Source organism: Eretmochelys imbricata, chromosome 12 (assembly GCF_965152235.1).
Source record: "Eretmochelys imbricata isolate rEreImb1 chromosome 12, rEreImb1.hap1, whole genome shotgun sequence".
NCBI classification, from domain to species: Eukaryota; Metazoa; Chordata; order Testudines; family Cheloniidae; genus Eretmochelys; species Eretmochelys imbricata.
The window spans coordinates 39521854-39540100 of NC_135583.1; the positions used below are offsets into that span (position 1 = coordinate 39521854).

The window sequence follows — 18247 nt, forward strand, 5'->3', positions numbered from 1 at the left end:
GGAAGCTGGACTGGAGAGGGTCTCAGCTGAAATTAGAGGAGAGGGACTCCAGCCAGCAATTACAGAAAGTGCGTTCAATGAGCTTAGAGCTGAGCCAGAGAAGGGAGATGGGGAATGGCTGGAGAGGCCAGCGGGGTCAAGGTCGGGTGTTTTAAGATGGGGGAGATGAAAGCCTGGTGGTATTCTGAGGGAGAAGAGCCAGAGGAGAGTGAGAAGCTAAGGAGAGTAAGGCTGGGGATGAGAGATGGTGGGGGGAGTTCAGGAGAGGAGGAGAGAGTCGAAGGAGGGGAAGGCTGCCCAGCAGAGGGGGAAGATCATGTCGTGTTTTGTCCATTTTCTCTTGGAAGAAGCTGGTGAGTTTGTGTGCAGAGAGAGCAGCGGAGGAAGGCAGTGGAGTGGGTGTGAGGAGTGACTGGAAGGCAGAGAAGTAGGAGTTGGTTAGCCAGGAAGATGCCAGAACTGTAGAGTTCTCTCGAGGCCTAATGAGTGGGAGCGCCATGTGAGCTCCTTTACAGGATAGGCCCCGAAGTATGCAAACTGCCAAACTTTAGTCACATTCTATAGAACGGCAGGGCCCGATTCTGTCCCTATTGATGGCAGTAACCAAGCTCCTATTGACTTCAAGAGGGGCAGAATCCAGGCTGCTGATGGCACATGGGCTGTTGGATTCTCTGGTGTTCTCTTTTTTAAAATCCTGTGTTCAATTTTAACACATTTTTGTCTGTGTGAGATTTAATAAAATAATGGGGGCGGGGAGGAATCAACAGGAATTTTGCAAACTTAACAGGAAGTCCCTTGCATGCTTTCTGGAAGCATTTGCTGTGCATCTTCCAAAGGAAAGTTGTGGGTACATAAAGGTGTGGCTGCTATCCAATTGACTATCCATACTGAAAACAAGATGGGCCCTTTCTGTCGAGAGCACCCTGAGTGGGGATGAGGGGTCAGTCTGGGAAAGTCTCCGGCAGGAGTTTTCACTAGCCATATTAAAGGCCTGATTCTGCAATTGAAAAACTCCTCCTGCTATCCGTAGGGGTAGGCTTGGTCTTTGAACATTCAGGGTCAGATTCTCATTTACACTGAGGCCTCTTTGCCCCACTCTGGCAGTGTAAAGACAGCATAAATGACATTCACATTCACTGTAAGGGCCATTTTCACTGCCAAATTAATGTAAAGGGTCCCTAGTGTAAAAGAGAATTCAGGCCTGAGGCGTTCATTCAAAGACGCCTCTCTCTTCTTTGCCCCATTGCTCAGCGGAGACATTATTGATCTCGCTGTCATGCAGACATAAGAACCTGGAGGCCGGGAGCTTTGCCTCCATGTGATTGAAAGCAATGGGACATACAGCGGGTGGTACCTATTCTTAGCTGAAAGCGTGGGTCTGCCCTGCAGAATTCCCCGGTAAACATGGCCGAGAGTTACTCGGCAGAACTGACCCTGGGCGGATTCCAAATCGGAGCAGCTCACTTGAGTGACCAAAATAAGTTGTTTAAGTTCTCATAAGCCCTGCAGAGCCAACACAGCTGTGAGAGGGAGCCAGAGTCGGTCTGGCCCAGTCTCTCCCATGGAAATCAGCTGGAATGAGGTGTCTAAATGCCTTTTGAGCATCTGGCCCTTTCTTCTCATGCATCATCAACAGCGCAGCCATCTGATGTTCCAGTTGCAGGGCCACGTTCCCTCAGGGACATCAGTGCAGCCTGCGCTGAAGACAGCCCGGTATTCCCCACTGCCCAGCACAGGGCTGGCCATGCACAACAAGTGATCCTCAGTGGGGCTGCCCAGAGGTCACAGAATTTGGCTGATTGATCATTATTCCACGGATGACGTGCAAGGTGGAAAGAACCCACAGATCCCAGAGACAGCGTCCAGCACTGGCAGCTAAAAGCAGCGATTGTTACAGATAAACTGAGCCCCTCTAGTCTGGGGGCACAAGCAGACAATCACCCGAGAGCCCCACCATGGTGTCCTTATTACAGTCACTTGTAAGAACAGAACTGCACGCTGGGACTGATCCTGCACCGCTGGAATCAGTGGGAGCTTGGCCATCGACTTACATGGGTGCAGGTCCGGGCTCTTAGGGGATGCTAAGAAGTAATAAGCGATATTTCAGGGGAGACACACTTGTGCCCACAGTGCCTCTCCTCTCTCGGCGTCTTGTGCAGATGCCTGTTTGGAGGGCCCCTCAGGACTCTGAAATCCAGAATGCATGCCATGGGCCTGATCCTGCGTTACACCAAGGCGACTTGACAGCACTCTGGTGGTGTAAAGGGAGTGCAAATATCAGTGTAAAGTGGCCTTCGGGTGAAGGAAAAATCAGGCCCCAGCTGCTGGAGTCCAGGGTCCATGTTCCTAATCGGTCCCAGAGCCCTTGTGGGTCGCCTGGCATCAGGAATTCCCTAGAAATCAGGGCCCCGACTCCCCACTGCCCTGCACCCTGTGCAGTCATTTGCACCAGTGCAAAGAGCATGGAACGTGCGTGTCCAACACTACCTCGTGTTCTACACCACATTGCACTGGTGTAACTGAGAAGCGGAACAGTGACGAACTGAGCGTCCTAATCACTCCAGAAGGAACTGTTCCAATGGCTCCTCTTAGCTCTCCCACACTGAAATGGGAGGCAGCGGGAATGCAGCGGATGCGAACGTGTTTGCTTTGGCTTGGTGGTGGCGTTGGAGTTTGGCTTGCTTCAAAGAAGCTGTGGCAGAGGAATAAGGGCTTGGTTCTTTCGGAGGACCTGCTGCTGCTCCTGCTGCAGAGTCCCGTGGGAGTTTTGCCATGGGCGGCCATGGAGTGGGAGCAGGATCAGGCCCCACCTTCGCAGCAGTTGCTTGCTGCAAACTGCAAACGCACTCGTCTGAAAACACACCGCTGGTTTTTAGCTCATCAGAGCAATTAGACGGAGACAAAATTCTCATTTATCATGTCTGATAAACACTGAAATGTGACAACAGTCTAATGCGCGTGTTGCTGGTTTCCCCCAATAGACATGTTTTGTGCTGGCTGGAACGCTGGTGATGGCCCGTCACGCTGGACTGGAATCCCAACTGCAAACATTACGGCATTTCTCACAGTCGCAGCCTGTCCACTTCCAGAACGGCTGTTTCCTGTCCTATTAGGCAGCCCTTTATTCTCTGTCTAGTTCACTAACGATCCATTGACCTCCATCAAATAATGCAATAACTTACATTCATGGAGCCCCTTTCATCCCAAAGGGTCTCACGGCGCTTTACAAACACACGGACGCTGGAATGTGCTTCACACGCCACAGGGTGGAACGCAGCAGCTGTTTAACAGGGCACGGCAATGTTCTACAATGGTTTAGGACAGGAAGTGGAGAAGATGCTATATCCACGTGAAGAAACGGAGTACTTGTGGCACCTTAGAGACTAACAAGGGGAACTTGGGAAGGCTGAACATCATTACCAGAGCCAATTCACCCCGGCCTTGTGTAGCCATTTACACTAGTGCAATCTGGCAATAATGGTGCAGGAATGGTGAATGGGACCCCTGGAATGTGACTAGGACAGATAACAGGACAGTTGAAACACCACCGCATCTTTAACGAGGGCCTGTGCTTAAGATCTACATTTAATGGCCTCTTCCTCCCAAAGGATTCTACAGCTCTCCCTTAATGCTATTTCTGTGGCCCTGGCTCCACACGGTCTGAGAGAGAAGAGTGCCATCTACCAACACCCTGACTCCACTTCCTTCAGCACCTGGATCTTCCTCTGACGTTTCCCATCCGTGAACTGACTAGGTCAGGGCACGGCTACACTGGCAACGTCCCGCGGCAGCGCGTTGAAGTGCGCGTGTGGTCGCCGGGAGAGAGCTCTCCTGGTGCTCCACCTCCACGAGGGGATTAGCTTAGAGCACGGCGCTTTACCGCGCTGTAACTTGCTCCGCTCGGGGGGGGGGGTGTTTTTTCACACCCCTGAGCGAGCAAGTTGCAGCGCTGTAAAGCGCCGATGTAGCCACAGCTTTAGCGTGGGAGAGCTCCTGTGATCACAGCCACAGTCGTGTCCTCCGGTCCCTGTTTCCCCCTTAGGAATGCGTTGCCATTGGCTCTCAGAGGGTACTGGGTCGGCTTTGTTTAGCTTTTCATAACCTCTGATACACTGTAAGCTCATCGGCCGCGCTGGACAAAAAGGAGATTTGTGTTGCTCGTCACCCACTCCTCTGCTTCAGGGTCTTTCCACACCACTTTGGAACATTTTTACCACCTTCTTCCTGGTTGCCAATACCACTACCTCAGGGCCCCTTTCCTTTAAGGTGGTGGGAGGCTTCCCTGATCTGAGAGCTCCTTCCCACCGGGTCTCTCTGTCTAGTGACTGGCATCCCCATGCATCTCAGTCTGCCCAGGTGCAAACGGGGGACAAAGACCCAAAACACAAGAAGTAAAAGAAGAGCAGGAATCTTAAAATGATGTGCAATGAATGTCTTGCTTGTTCCATTTTTCTGTAAACTCAGTTTCACAAGCATGAGTTTTTAAATTACTTGCCTCAAAATATCAAAACACAAGAGCCCCAGAGATCAGTGTGTGTGAATACAGGTCTGGAGTGAGGCCCCCCTTTTGTAATAAAGGGCAGCAAAGGGGGGTTCTGTACCTAACCCCACCGATAGCATGGTCTCCCTAGAACAGCCTTACCCCAGTTAGAAGGAGGGGAAAGAGTGCTAAAAATGCCACTAACCACAGGTAGAGAGTAAAACCTTACCTGCTGGAGGGGACATGGGCTGAGTCTGACTGGAAGCAGTGGACAGAAAAACCCTTCTCTGTACAGCAAAATTCATCTTTGTTTTCCTTCCCATTGACTCTCTGGCTCACTGTAAAGTCCCACAAATCAAAACAAAAGCAAAACTCTAACTTCTATTTTTATGTGAAGGGAAATACATTTCAAATCAAAGAGGACTTTCCTTATTTGTGTCTCAAGAGGTAAAACTCAACCCGTCCCCAACTGACCCCCCCATAAGTCATTTCCCAGCATAGCAAACCAATAGAGTATAAGTCATAAAAATGATGTATAACTTTTTTTTAAAAAACCCCGAGTTTCCATTCCCACATGTCAAGTTTCAGAAAACATCTCTCCAACTGGTACTACTCGGAGAGCTAAAGCACTGACTTCCACACACTTCCTATCCAAGATCACTGCTTCAGTTTGTTGCTGGGGGAGTTAGAGTGGTCTAGTGGCTAGAGCAAAGGACTGGGAATCAGGACTTTTCTATTCCATCCTTAGGTTCTGCCTGTGGTTTTGGAAAAGTCACCGAACTTCTTTGTCTCTTAATCATCTCCATTGTAAACAGAAATATTGACGTCTACCTCACGGGGGGGTTTGAGAACTAATGTTTGCAAAGTGCTTTGAGATCCTCGGATAAAAGAACAAAGGATTATTATTCCCCTTTAATTAAAGGCAGAATTGTTCTTGGACAGGCACTGGGAGAGGATAACAGAGGGAGCATGCATAGATGTTCCTTCTAAACGAAAGGCAGACTAGACCATTGCTCAACTTAACGGACACCGTCAACTCACATCTGACCAGAAATTAAAATGTTGTAAAAACAAGCTTTTTGTGAAAACCTAAGATCAGTAGAAAAGTTTCATTAGCTTAAAAAAGCAGAAAAAACAACAACAAAAAGAGTTCTTTCTAATCAAATGGGCATGACCCTGCAGTATTTGAAAGGGAAATACTATAACAAGAACCTAAAGATGAAACTGACTCTAAAGAGAAACGAAATTGACCTCACTGATTTTCATTGCCCAAGATGAGAGTAAAGTAAAATGTAAAAAAGAGCAAAGGACAATTTGGCTGTATAAAATTCTTTCCCTTTTCAGAATGTAAGGACATAAGGAAACAATCTTTACAGGCATTGGTTGTCAAGCTGACAGCGATCCCTTTAACACATCTCTAGTCATTTCAGTGGCTATCCAGCACCACAATCCATTGTTGAAATAAAAACACACATATACTTGGTTGCAAGCTTAGATTGGGAAGGACACAACATGCAATGCTGAATGATTTGGCACAGTGCACTTAGCCCTCCTCAATAAACCAGTGGGACTGAACTAAGGAAATGGGGCCTTGGCTTGTCATGTTAAAAAGTGATTTGGATTCCTGGATATTGGGGGGAATATTTTGACTTGCTGTTTTTCCTTGGGCCACAACTGCTGCATCAGAACCAAATGTGCCATTAAGACACACTGGGCAGACTGCTGAGCAGGAAGACTGGATACTCCAGAAGACAGATCTTTAATGAAATTCTGCAAGACAGGGGCACTGAATGGAAAACACGGGACAGAATCTTACACTGGTTAATTACTATTATGGTCAGAAGCATGTTAAGGCAAATTTAGATAGCTGGATTCCTCCTAAGGAGCCCTTGTTTTAAAACCTACATCAAATTGTTTTGTGGTGTATATACATGTATCTCAATTAGCCCTAGGTTTCTTCCTTATGACTCAGAAAGTCTCCTGAGAAGAATTATGCATCTCCTCACCACTAAGTCTAAATCAATCAATCAGCCACTCTGAAAGTCTGATGTGGAGCTGATGGCTTCTTATGCCTCTGAGCTGGCTCACTGCTCTTGCAGCCACTCGTGCAGGGAGGAAAATGACTTCTTCCAGTCGTGCAGAAAGGGAAAATTTGTGAAGCAAAAACGGGAGAGATTTGCTGCAGGTGGGCACAAAACGAGGCCACCTCCCTGTGGAACTGGTGGCCGCGTCCGATTATGGAGCGTTCAGACACCAGCACAGTCCCCTCATTGCAGACACCCCAGGGCTTCAGGAAAGCATCCACACAGGACACTAAGGAGAGAACATGGACCTGCGCTCTCAGCCCAGGACTGGCTTCTGTTCCAGGGCAGAAGAAAAGGGCAATACCAAACCCTGCAGTCCTTCCTCAGGCACAATTTCTCCAGACATCAGTTGGAGACTTGCCTGAGTGAGGACTGCAGCATCAGGCCCCAAAGAAGCCACTGTTCTTCGATGGTCACGGACTGACACTTTCCAGAGTGTCTGCTGATATTAGGTACCTCCATGGGGGTGGGGGGGGAAGGGAGCTGTGGACTCCTTCCAGGGAGCTGATTCTCAGAAAGTGCCCAGCAGCCCCCCGCCCCCCCTTTCTGGAAACCAGGCTCTTGAACAGTTTCTAGAACTGGGCACCCCACATTTGGGCACCAGGCTCCCAGGCCTGAAGTAACATTCCCAGCCGGAGCAAAGAGCAGAAGAGCTCCATTTAAAGGGAAATGCTTCTCTCCTTTCTCTCTCTCCGCTGCGCTGTATGTCTGGTGGCCCTGCTGGATAGCTGTCTGTCCCCACATGTGGCGCTCAGAGGAACCTTGGCAATTTAGACTGTAAGATCTTCAGGCCAGGGGTTGTGGCTTTGCCCTGTTTGTACAGCACCCGGCACAAGGGGGGTGGGCCCTGCCTGGGGCTTTGGGGCACTGCCCTAAAATAAAGATTGACTGCTGCTGGGAGTAATAAAGGTTCCCCCGGGCATGACCACCTTAAACGCTGTCTCAGGTACTGCCCTGAACCAAGTGCTTGGTGGGGACATTGACTTCACAGCTTGGTCCTGTGGACAAAGGCATCTCACCCCAGCTTTGCTATACATGATGCATCCCACTGCAAGCCTCCTAGGAACCACGGTGCAGATCACTGGGCAGCACAGACCTGGCTCTTGGCAGCCTGGCAGGGGTCCCCCCTCCCAAAAAAGTTCTCTCACTGGCCCTGGCTCCTTGTGGGCCCCGGCCCCCTGGCTCCACGGAAGAAACACTTGCTCTCCCCAGCTTTCCTGCCTGCGTTTTAAATTCCCAGCTAGATCCTCGGGTACCGCGCGCGTCTCTCCCCGCACGCTGGCCAGGTAATCACCAGCTCCCGCTGAGTGTCCCGCTGCCGGGCAGAGAGCACGGGGCACCGGGCGAGGAGAAGCCCATGGGTTTGGGACAGGCGCCCACGAGCTCCGGGCCAGCTGGAGCGGGAATCAAGCCAGCTGCGTGTCCGTGGAGCGCCTCTGTCTGTCCGCAAGCAAGGCCAGCTCCCAGCCCCTTCACCGGCTGTATCCCCCTCCATCCCCCGCCGCCACAGGCATCCGCCAGCCGGGATCTGAGCCCTGCACCTTCCCACCCGCCACGCGGGGACGGGGACACAGGCAAGAGCCTTCCTGCTTTCCCCTAATTGCCTAATGAGCCCAAGCCTCTGTCGGGGGCGGGATCCCGCCGCACACGCAGCCCTAGAAGGATCGCTCCCTGCCTTTGTCTGCAAGGGAGGGTAAGGCCCCCATTTGGGGCTCAGCCGGACTGGACCGTGTCTGCCTGGAAGGAAAGTTTAAAGAGCCTGCGTCCTCCGCCCCTGCCCCCGCAGCCCCTCCTGCAGGAGCCCGCACCTGGAGGGCAAGACAACCCACGGGAGCCGCCGGGGAGCGCTCCCACGGCCGGGGGAGGGCTGGCAGCCAGGGCTGCCCCCGCACGCCAGTCCCAGGGCACTTCCACGCGCGCGGTCCCCGTGGGGAGGAGAGGGACTTACTGGCCGGAGGTCGGGAAGGAGCCGTGAGGTAATTTCGCACGCCCGGGAGACAGCCGGGGTCCAGGGGCGGCGGGTCCGCGGCTCGGCTCTCTAGCAAAACCCAAAGGGAGTTAATCCAAGCGGGCTGCGGCGTCTGGCAGGGGGCTGCGCCCTTGATCCCATGCCCCGGGCACCTGCCCGAGCCGTCCTGAGGGGCCGGGCGCGCCCCTCTCCCGGGCGCGCTGCGCTCCGCGCCGGGCGCTCTCCTCCCCGGGGTAGCGCGCTCCTCAGGCTCTGCGCCCCTTCTGCGCGCTGCCCCGGCGCAGTCCGGCCGCCGCTGGCCCCGCGGCTCTTCACCAGCCGAGCCAGGAGAGGGGAAAGGAAGCGCCGGGCGCTGCGCTGCGCGGGGCCCGGGTTCTTTGGTACGTGGCGGTGGCGGCGCCGGCCGCAGTCCCCCGGGGCGCGCTTCACCTCCTGCCCGCCGGCTGCCCGGGCAGACCCCCCGCTCTCGCCTGGTTTCGCATTTTCTCTCGGGCCCCTTCACGCCCGTCGGGGCTCATCCCTCCGGCGGGGGGCCATGGGGCGAGGGGGAGAGGAGACCTCACGGCCAGGGAGCCCCAGGGCGCACGGGGGGGCTGCTCTTTGCGGCGATCTTCTCCGCCCTTCTTGTTCAGCCCCTTGGCTCGCCGGCTCCGTCTCTCTCCAGCCCGGGGGACTCTGCTAGCGCCGCCGCCTCCTCCGCTCGCCGCTGCCCAGGGCCATCTGGGGCGGGCTCCGCCGGGCAATCTCCCTCGGACAACTTCTGCGAGCTGTCAGGCTGCCCAGCCGCCGCCTCCTGCTCCTCCTCCCGCGGCGCCAGGCGCTCCGCAGCCGGCTCTCGGTGCCCTTCTGCCCGCCACCTCCCCTTCGGGCAGCTCTCTGCAAACTCCGTGCCCCGAAAGCGCCGGCTGGGGGTGCGGGAGCGGGTCTGCCAAGCCCGGATGCGCCTTGCCCGACGGCAGCCCCCGGCGATCTCCGAGGGGTTCCGGCTGCCGGGGGGGGGTCTTCACGCGTGCCCCCTTCCTTCCCCGGGGCGCCTGGAGGCGCGAGGCGATTCCAGCCCCGCCAAAGCTGCCGGTCCGGTGTGTGCACAGGGGAAGCCCCCGGCGGGGTCCTTTAGTGCCTGGCCAGCCCCCAGCAGCCTGCCGGCTCCCGGGTCCTGCAAGGCAGAGCGGCTTGTACTTCCCGGTGCATCTCGCCTCCGCTGCTCCCTCTTCACAAAGCCCCCTTTTTGCAGGCTCTTGGCTAACTCCAGGGTCCGGTGCGCTGCACCCTCCCCCTCCCGCCGCGAGCCCAGCAGCGGTCGGCCGGCTCAGCGAGGGCTTCCTCCTGATGGTGTCCAATCGCCAGCAGCCCCCGCCGCTCCGCTCCCTGCCTCTCCTCCCGTCTGATTGAGCTCACACTCCGCGGCTTCTCACTTTGATGCAGCGCCCGGCCGCCTATGCCTGATGAACCGGCTGGGCTGGCTGCACCTCTCAGCCTCGCCCTGCAGGGGGCGCTCCACTACTGCTGCAACCCCGGCCGGCTTGCAGCCCATGTCACTGTGCGCACAGCCCGATTGCTGCGCTTCTTCTGGGAGGGTTTTTCTCTCGCCCCCTCTTCGGGGAAGGGCTGAGCCGGGGGTTGCAGTGTGGAAAATGCAAATCGAATTGAATACGTTCTAGGAGAAGCAAAGCGGACCCACCATTCAGATGCACAGAGTGCAAGAATCAGCTGCCCCTGCCATCTTGCAGGGGCCCAGTGCAGGGGACTCTGTGTGTGTGTTAACATGCTCCACACCTCTCTGTTTCCTTTCTCTCTCTTTTATATTTTCCCTTTGTCTGTGGGTCTCTGTGATTCCAGTCTTCCTTCTTCTGGGCTTGCTCTGGTTTGAGTTCTTCCAACTTTATTCCTGAAAGAGGCAGCTCACCCCTTTTTGCTGCTGCCCTGATTACAAGAGGGCAGGGCCTGAAACTTTTTAAAAGAAGAGATCAGATGGTTCAGCTGCAAAATCTCTCAGCACAGAAAACTTTTTAAATGCCCCCCGCCTTGCAGCTTGAATAGCGCGCACACGAAGAGAATCAGTGGAAAGCTTCCCTCCCCACATGCCAGTTCTGCTACAGAGTTGTTATTCCCTTAGTGCAAGGGCCAGTAGAAAAAGGAACAGCTGTTCATTTATTTCTATTAGAAATAAGCCAGGCCTCCTGTGTAACTGTTGGGCTTGTCAGGTGGCTTGCCTGTGTGCATTGTTGTGGAGCATTTGACACATGCATGGATTATTTGTATTTTGTTTTTTAATGTAATAATTTCCCAAGACCTCCTTTCTGAAGCCTCTTTAGCAGGATCCATGTCATGACACAGCAGCCCCTGCTGGAGAGGACCTGTCAAGGCAGCCATGAAGAAATGATGTTGACCAGCGTGACTTGTCCCCAAGAAAACAATGGGACTTTCATTCAGGCTTCCCACTCTGACCCAATTCAACCTTAGAACAGAAGTGCCACCTCTCCAATGTCACTCATTTAGACCCAATTTTACTCCCATATGACATTTTACTTCCATCTGATAGTCCTACGGAAAGGGATCTGGGGGCCGTAGGGGATCACAAGCGAAATATGAGTCAACAGCGTAACACTGCTGCAGAAAAAAAGCAAACATCATTCTGGGCTGTATTAGCAGGAGTGTTGTAAGCAAGACAAGAGAAGTAATTCTTCCGCTCTACTCAGGCCTCAACTGCAGTACTGTGTCCAGTTCTGGGCGCCACTTTTCAGGAAAGATGTGGACAATTTGAAGAAAGTCCAGAGAAGAGCCACAAGAATGAATAAAGGTCAAGAAAACATGACCCATAAGGGAACATTGAAAAAACTGTGTTTGTTTAGTCTGGAGAAGGGAAGACTGGGAGGGGACATGAGAACAGTTTTCAAGTACATAAGGAGGAGGGAGAAAAATTATTCTCCTTAACCTCTGAGGACAGGACAAGAAGCAATGGGCTTAAATTGCGGCAAGGGAGGTTTAGGTTGGACATTAGGAAAAACTCCCTGTCAGGGTGGTTAAGCACAGGCATAAATTGCCTAGGGAGGTTTTGGAGTCTCCATCATTGGGGATTTTTAAGAGCAGGTTCGACAAACACCTGTCACGGATGGTCTAGATAATCCTTACTCCTGCCATGAGTGCAGGGGACCGGACTAGGTGACCTCTTGAGATCCTATGAGTCTATGATTCTAGACCCAATTTTACCTCCATCACCTACGTTTCCTCCACTCTGCAACAGACTGGACTTTATTTCCCTTTTTTATTGTCAGTTAGTTACATCAGAAGAGGTGAATCATGCACATTTATTGCTGGAGACACCAGCTCCACATCTGGACAAGCTTCTGTTGATATTTTTGGGTGTGTCCCTTGGCTTAAGCCTGGGTTGCCTCTTTGAGGGTTAATCCTGTTCCCCCTGCAGTCAGCAGGAGTTCTAGTGTTTGGCCGGCAGAGTGGTGTGGGGCAAAATGTAATCAATGTGATTTCACCATGTGAGACGATTAGGTCAAATTGTTACCTCAGGGTATCCGGAACAAGACTCCTCGCTGCCAAATGATTCCTTATTACAATGAGGTTGATAACTCTCTCCCCTTCCCCAGGAACTAACCAAAGGCCGAGCTACTGCCTTCTGCCACTGTTGTGTCCTTGCCGATATTCATCTTGCAATGGCCAAGTCTGAACAGCTCCTGGGCACCATAATTCAGACAGCCCAAGGCCTGGACAGTTACTAGATAGGTTCTCATCAGAGTTACTTGCTACGGGGTGCAAACCGGTTCTGTTGATCCGTACCAAAGCTTAAGTGCAAGCCAGGGCCCCGGAGAAGGAGACTGGTGGGTGCTGTGCTCGGCTCACCGTGGTGAACGTTCCTATGACAATGAGATGCATGTATGCAGCCGAGTCGGTCTCAGGACATTAGTGAGACAAGGTGGATGGGGTAATATCTTCTACTGGACTAACTTCTCTCTCCCCACCAGAAGTTGGTCCAAAAAGAGAGATTCCCTCTCCCACCTGGTCTCTCCAGAGAGATGCTTGTCGGGTTCAAACCCCAGAGCTGGGTTCAGGCTGCAGAGTTTGGGGGCAGAGGCTCAGGCCTGGCTTTGATGGACTGTGACTTGTGTTTGGAAACAAAGGGCTCGAGCCCACCAACCCTTCAGTGCACTAAGCTCATGGGGACCCTGCAGGGCTGGCTTTAATTCTGAGCTTGAAAGGAGATGTAATTTCCGAGCTCTGTGTCTTGGAGGGTGGGGTGTCCTTTCCTCTAGCTCCACCAGCCACAGAGCAGCCACAGAGTCCCTCCCCAGCAGCTACTGCAGCCAGTTGTGTGGCCCTAGTCCTGCCCTCCGAGGCGAAGGGGAAGGACTGCAGAATTCACGTGGTGGTGGATTCCCAGGTCCCCAACCCCTCTGGGCTTCGCCCTTACCCTGCATGAAGCATCCCCATTGACCACTCACAGGGAGTCCAGGAAGCTGGGTTCAGCTCTCCAAGCCCTGTCTCCTGGCCAGCAGGCCCCCTGCAGCTGCAGAGGAGGGTGGAGAAGGGTTTGCCCCAAAGAAACAAATTTTTCAAAAAGCAAAGGCTGACATGAGCATAGGAAAAATGCACCCACGCACACCTGCCTTTGCACTCACAAACAGGGCTTGGTGCCTGCAGAGCCTCCTTTGCATAGACAGACACCCAGCTGGCACATGCAAATACGTGGGGTGTGGAGGTTATGTGAACACGGATTCCCCTTGCACAGTTCAGACTCCGCCACCCTCCTGAACACATGTCCCTCAGCGTTCTGGTCTAGTACTAGATAGCAATATTTTCCTTCCGAATGGCAGCGTTAGAAACTAGTTTAGGTGGCCTCCTCCCATCATCTCTTGTGTTTGGCCTCCATTGTGGAGTCAGCAAAGGCCTTATGCTGAAAATTCTTTCTCGTGGAACTAGTCCCGTTGATTTTGCTGGGCCTACTCACGTGAGTAAGCGTGTGCAGGATTGGGGCCCCTTGTGTCCGAACGGTCTGTTCTACCAGCATGGTGAATTATCCCTTTTCACCCGTTCCAAAAGAGGGACCTGGCGCGAGTGAAGGTTGTCATCTCCTCCCCTGCAGAGACGTGACATTTTACCAGCACGTCGGCACTGAAAAGGCAGAAGGAAAGCTTTTGTCTGAAGAGCTAAGCAAAGCCCACGTCGTTCAGCCTAGGGAGCGTTGATAGGGAACTCTGTGCATGACCTGAATGTCTGGCTGTATAGGTGATGGCTTAAGTCTGATATGACATTTATCCTCACAAGTGAGGAGACAGATAACTTATTCATGATGGTGCCACTCTTGAGTTATCCGGTGTTTACTTGCCAGTGGAGATATCATTTCAGATCCAGCCTCAGCCACCATCATATATTTATTTCTGCTAACATGGGGATCCTCTTGCTCTGCCAGGAGAATTATAATGTATATAGTAGATACATTAACTTTGACCATACACTTTAGTCAAAAGGGCCATCGATTAAATCGTTCCCAGCCGGATTTCAACCCGTCAAATAGTTAACAGCATCACTGTGAGCCAGACTTTGCTCCGGACAGGTGAACAGAAGCAGCTACCTTATTAAGTGTTTCCATTTATGTTGACTAAAACAGGGTCCTTTTGCAAATCAGGGTGATACAAACAGCAGATTAATCAGTTTCTAATTAAATGATGGCAGCGTGCATGTTTAATTAAATAGACTGTTTAAACAATTCTTTATCATGGCACTGGAGACCAGCAGAGCATCCCATGGCATGACCTTGAGATGGTGCGAGACAAGCCTATCCCACTCAGGTGCCTGTGGACGTCCCTCGGGGACATCCTGCCAGGAGGAGTTAAGGATTTGGTTGGTTGGTTTAGTTTGTGTTTAGGTGATGGCTGCTGTCAAATCAGCTTTTACATTTTGTCATTGGGGCCTCACCGGATCATAGAAACCAGAGAGGGAAGAGACTTATTGGGTTGATCCTGCAACCCCACCTAGGTCATTATTCAGGCCTCTTATGTCCAAATGTGCTCACGGATGTACGTACACAGCCTCTGCCGACTGCAGCGAGAGTCACATGTATGCATGAGAGCTGGGTGAGGAGGCAGAGCCTGCCCTGAATTACGCACCATGTAGCCCAACTGAATTCTTACCCAGGGCAGAAAATGAGCCACATTCTCTATTGGGAGCTAATATTCTCTGCACAAGGGGCCGTTCTGCTTTGTTTGCAGGCCCAAGACTCCCAGTGGGGTCGATGGAAAGTTGAGGTCTGAAAGGCATACAGAATTGGGCCCGGATTACTGATTTATACAAGCTCCTCCCGTGATAACCCTCTTTTTTCCCTTTGTTTCACAGCAGCTCCAAAGTCCAGCACCAACCTGGGTTTGGGTTTTGATCATTGTGCCAGCAGGGTTTGGCTCCCAGCCTGAGAACCTGCAGGAAACTTTTGGACAGAGGAGAGTTTTGTGGTCAAGCTGCAGAATGGGAACTCTGACCAAGCCTGCAGCAGCACTGGGGCCAGGAGATATAAGCCTTTACCCCTGCAAGGAGTCCCAGCTAAGCTGTTTGCATCAGTAAGGTCTATTCACATAAGAGTCTGCTGGATCAGGCCTCTCCTCTGTGGCCCTGTGTCGGTATGAGAGAGACCGCAAGAGCGTATCTGCTACCAGAAAATGGCTCGGCTGATCGATCGTTATCCAAACACGCATGCATCATGCTGCATAGACAGCTAGTTATTGACAGAGCCAGCCAGCTACAATGAGTCATGTCAAGTGCAAGGATAAGCCCTTGGGAGGTGCCGCTCTGCTATCACCAGCCTAGCTTTGTCTCCACCTGCGGCTTTGCTCCAGCCACGATCTGTGTGGCAACTGGGACAAGCTGTAGTTTGTTGGGTTTTTTTACTAGCCAGCAATAAAATCTAACCCATATTGGTTGATGAGAAGATGACGTGTTTCCCCCGGGTGTAAGTTTGGGTGGCAGGGTCTGTTTCATTTCTAGTCAGTGCCCAGGGACTGTAATTTCAGTCTATTGAAGTCATAATTTACTACTGTGAAAATAAACATTTGTGTTAGCTTGTTTTATTCTGTGGGCTTCGTATGAATGTTAATAATTCACAACCTGCATGCTTCTACATGGGGCTGCACAGCCTGGCTGATTGCACAAACCCTCTGCTAGCACACAGCATGCTTCCCCCGTGTTCCTTTTGCATGGGTCTCACACACAACAAATACCTTGGTATGTTTCCCCCAGGGGTTCTATCGCTCAAGACAGATAGGAGATGATGAGAGAAGTGCCACTTAGCGCTAAGCCACGGATAACGAGGAAATCAGTAGGAAGGCGGCTGTGAGATAAAGGTAATATTTTATGTAAAGATGATGGAGTTTAAAATCTGGGCATTTTGGAAAGCTTCCTGCTTCAGAGCGTCCTGGTGCTTGTTTGTTTGCTGTATTTGCAATAAAAATTAAAGGAGATTTTCCCCATCAAGGTCAAATCCAGCCAGCAAGCTCCTCCGTTAGGATTTAATTCTCCACCTAGATCCAAAATGGGGATGTCACCTTCAGTGCCATGCTTGGGTAGCTGTAATCCCTGCCCATGCAGAGAGAACCAGATATTCGGAGTCTAGATCTGCCCTGCTGCCTTCAGAGGAGAAGTTTGCCCATATGACTAAGAGGGCAGTTTGCTTCACAGCATACTGCACAGGTGACCCACTCACAGATATTTTTCTTGCAGGTGATTCCATCAGCAAGGCCATTTTCAGGGGTCCCAGGGCAGAGGAGCACCCCCATGAGAACGTGTGGCTCACCAGGCCAGCGGGGACAGCCTGTGCTTTGAAGGTGAGATTCTTCAGAGGTCCTGTCTGAGGCTTTAAACAGGCTCCTAGGTCATAACAAAGGGGGGTTGAGACCAGGCCTGAGAGTTAGGACACCTGGGTTCTACTTGAATCTCTAGCATAGATTTCAAGGCAAGTCACTGCCCCACTCTGTGCCTCAGTTTCTCAATCTATGAATTGGGGTACCTATGCCACAGGGGCATTGCAAAGCTAAACTTATCATCTTCAGAGGGAACCTACTGTAGAAAGGCAAACTGTTATTGATCAAAGGGGTGAGATTAACAAATTGGTCAACAACTACCACTTAAAGAGGCATTCATGGCACACTCAGCAAAACATTGTTCAGAGGCAATTCAGTCTAAACTTCTCCATCACCCTCTTCTCCCTGGGATGTGATCATACATAACATTGTTCTATTTAGCTCTGTATCATCAGTGGAGACATTTGCATCAGCGACCATAGTAATGCGTGTTCTAGAAATCTAGATCGAGAGGGGTGTGTAGGGCTGGATGGATAGAAAATTGGCTCTTGGTATTTTCCCCATTCAATGTCAGAGTCCTGTTTGTGACATGAGACTAGTCTCTGCAGCAGCCTATTGGGACTGTACAAACAGTGAGCAGAAGAGGTGGGAGCAGGTGGGCTGCTGAGCAGCATGGGTTCTGTTTTCCTACCGGTGTCCTTAATAAAAAGGAAGGCAGGAGAACACGCCTGGGACAGAGGCAATGGGGCAGCAGGATCGCCACTAAATAGTTCAGTGTTTTTCTCCATGAGGCCCAAGCTGCTCTTGCAGAGAAAGGAAAGTGAATGCTAAGTGTAGTGGATCCACTAGCAGGGCGATCCGGGGGTGACGGGGGCGTGGAGGATTGGCCGGGGGCGGGGGGGGGGGGGGAGAACACAGCCCGAGGCAGTGGAGAAAGGGTACAGCTGAGAGAGAGAGAGAGACTCTTATGGGAGGGAGAAAAGAACAGGCCCAAAGTGAAGCCCCAAGCAGAGCTCCTGTGGAATCTGAGGGCTAAAGGTCCTTTCCTATGAAACAGGACATGGTCTCATCTCTGCCAATGACCCTTCATGCCTCCCACCCCCAAACCAGGACACACCTGGACTGTCAGGGACACAGACCACGGGCTTTCCTTTGCTACCAGGCCCCCTCTGCCCTAGAGAATGCAAAGGGGCAGTGGGGGCAGGGATTTGAGTAATAGCTTTTGTTGGACCAGCTTCTGCTGGGGAGAGAGACAAGCTTTTGAGCTCACACAGAGCTCTTCTTCTGCTCTGGGAAATCTCTGAGTACATTGCCCAGATCTGAAGAAAGAAGAGCCCTGTGCAGCTCGAAAGCTTCTCTCTCTCGCTCTCTCACCAACAGGAGTTGGGCCAATAAAAGATGTTACCTCCCTGACCTTGTCTCTCTAATATCCTGGGACTGACCTGACCACAGCGGCACGGCACACAACTAGAGAATCTGGCATAGCAGCCCTGTAGGAGTATTTCTCCATGGCACAAAACACCGCCGCGGTGGCACAGCCCCTCAGAGCCTGGGTCAACTGACTCGGGCCTGGAGAATTCACGCTACGGGGCTCAAGATAGCAGTGGAGACGTTCCCGCTTGGCTTTCTGAGCCGGGGCTTCCAGAAACGTCTGCACTGGCTATTCTGAACCCTGTAACCCAAGCCAGAGTCCGTCGACTCTCTGAGACTCACTGCCGCAGGGGGGTTTGGGTTTTTTTTTTTTTTTTTGCAACGTAGACGTGCCCTGCACACAGTGGCTACCATTGGCGTGCTGGGATCACACCACTCTGGGCAAGGCTGACCACCACACTCCCCATGTCCTGCCTCGCCACAGCAGGGCCAGTGTCAGCAGCTTCAATGGTGCAACTGCCTAGACGGGTCCCTCAGTCTGTTC

The 18247-nt window shown here is 52.3% G+C and overlaps 1 protein-coding gene across 12 annotated transcripts in view; it reads right to left on the reverse strand.

Annotated features, from left to right (window-relative positions):
* CBFA2T3 (CBFA2/RUNX1 partner transcriptional co-repressor 3) overlaps positions 1-18247 on the reverse strand; it is a 111231-nt gene that overhangs the window by 63743 nt on the left and 29241 nt on the right. For 6 of the 12 annotated variants that reach the window (XM_077831547.1, XM_077831549.1, XM_077831543.1 and 3 more), the window contains exon 2: positions 4710-4818. The exons of 2 other annotated variants lie outside the window; for them this stretch is intronic. In XM_077831547.1, coding sequence (XP_077687673.1) covers positions 4710-4803 — 94 coding nt within the window. In that variant the 5' untranslated portion in view covers positions 4804-4818. Of the gene's footprint in view, positions 1-3182; positions 3220-4709; positions 4819-8512; positions 10235-18247 lie in introns of those variants that run through there. 4 more of the 12 variants (XM_077831544.1, XM_077831555.1, XM_077831552.1 and 1 more) reach the window with 4 other exon arrangements.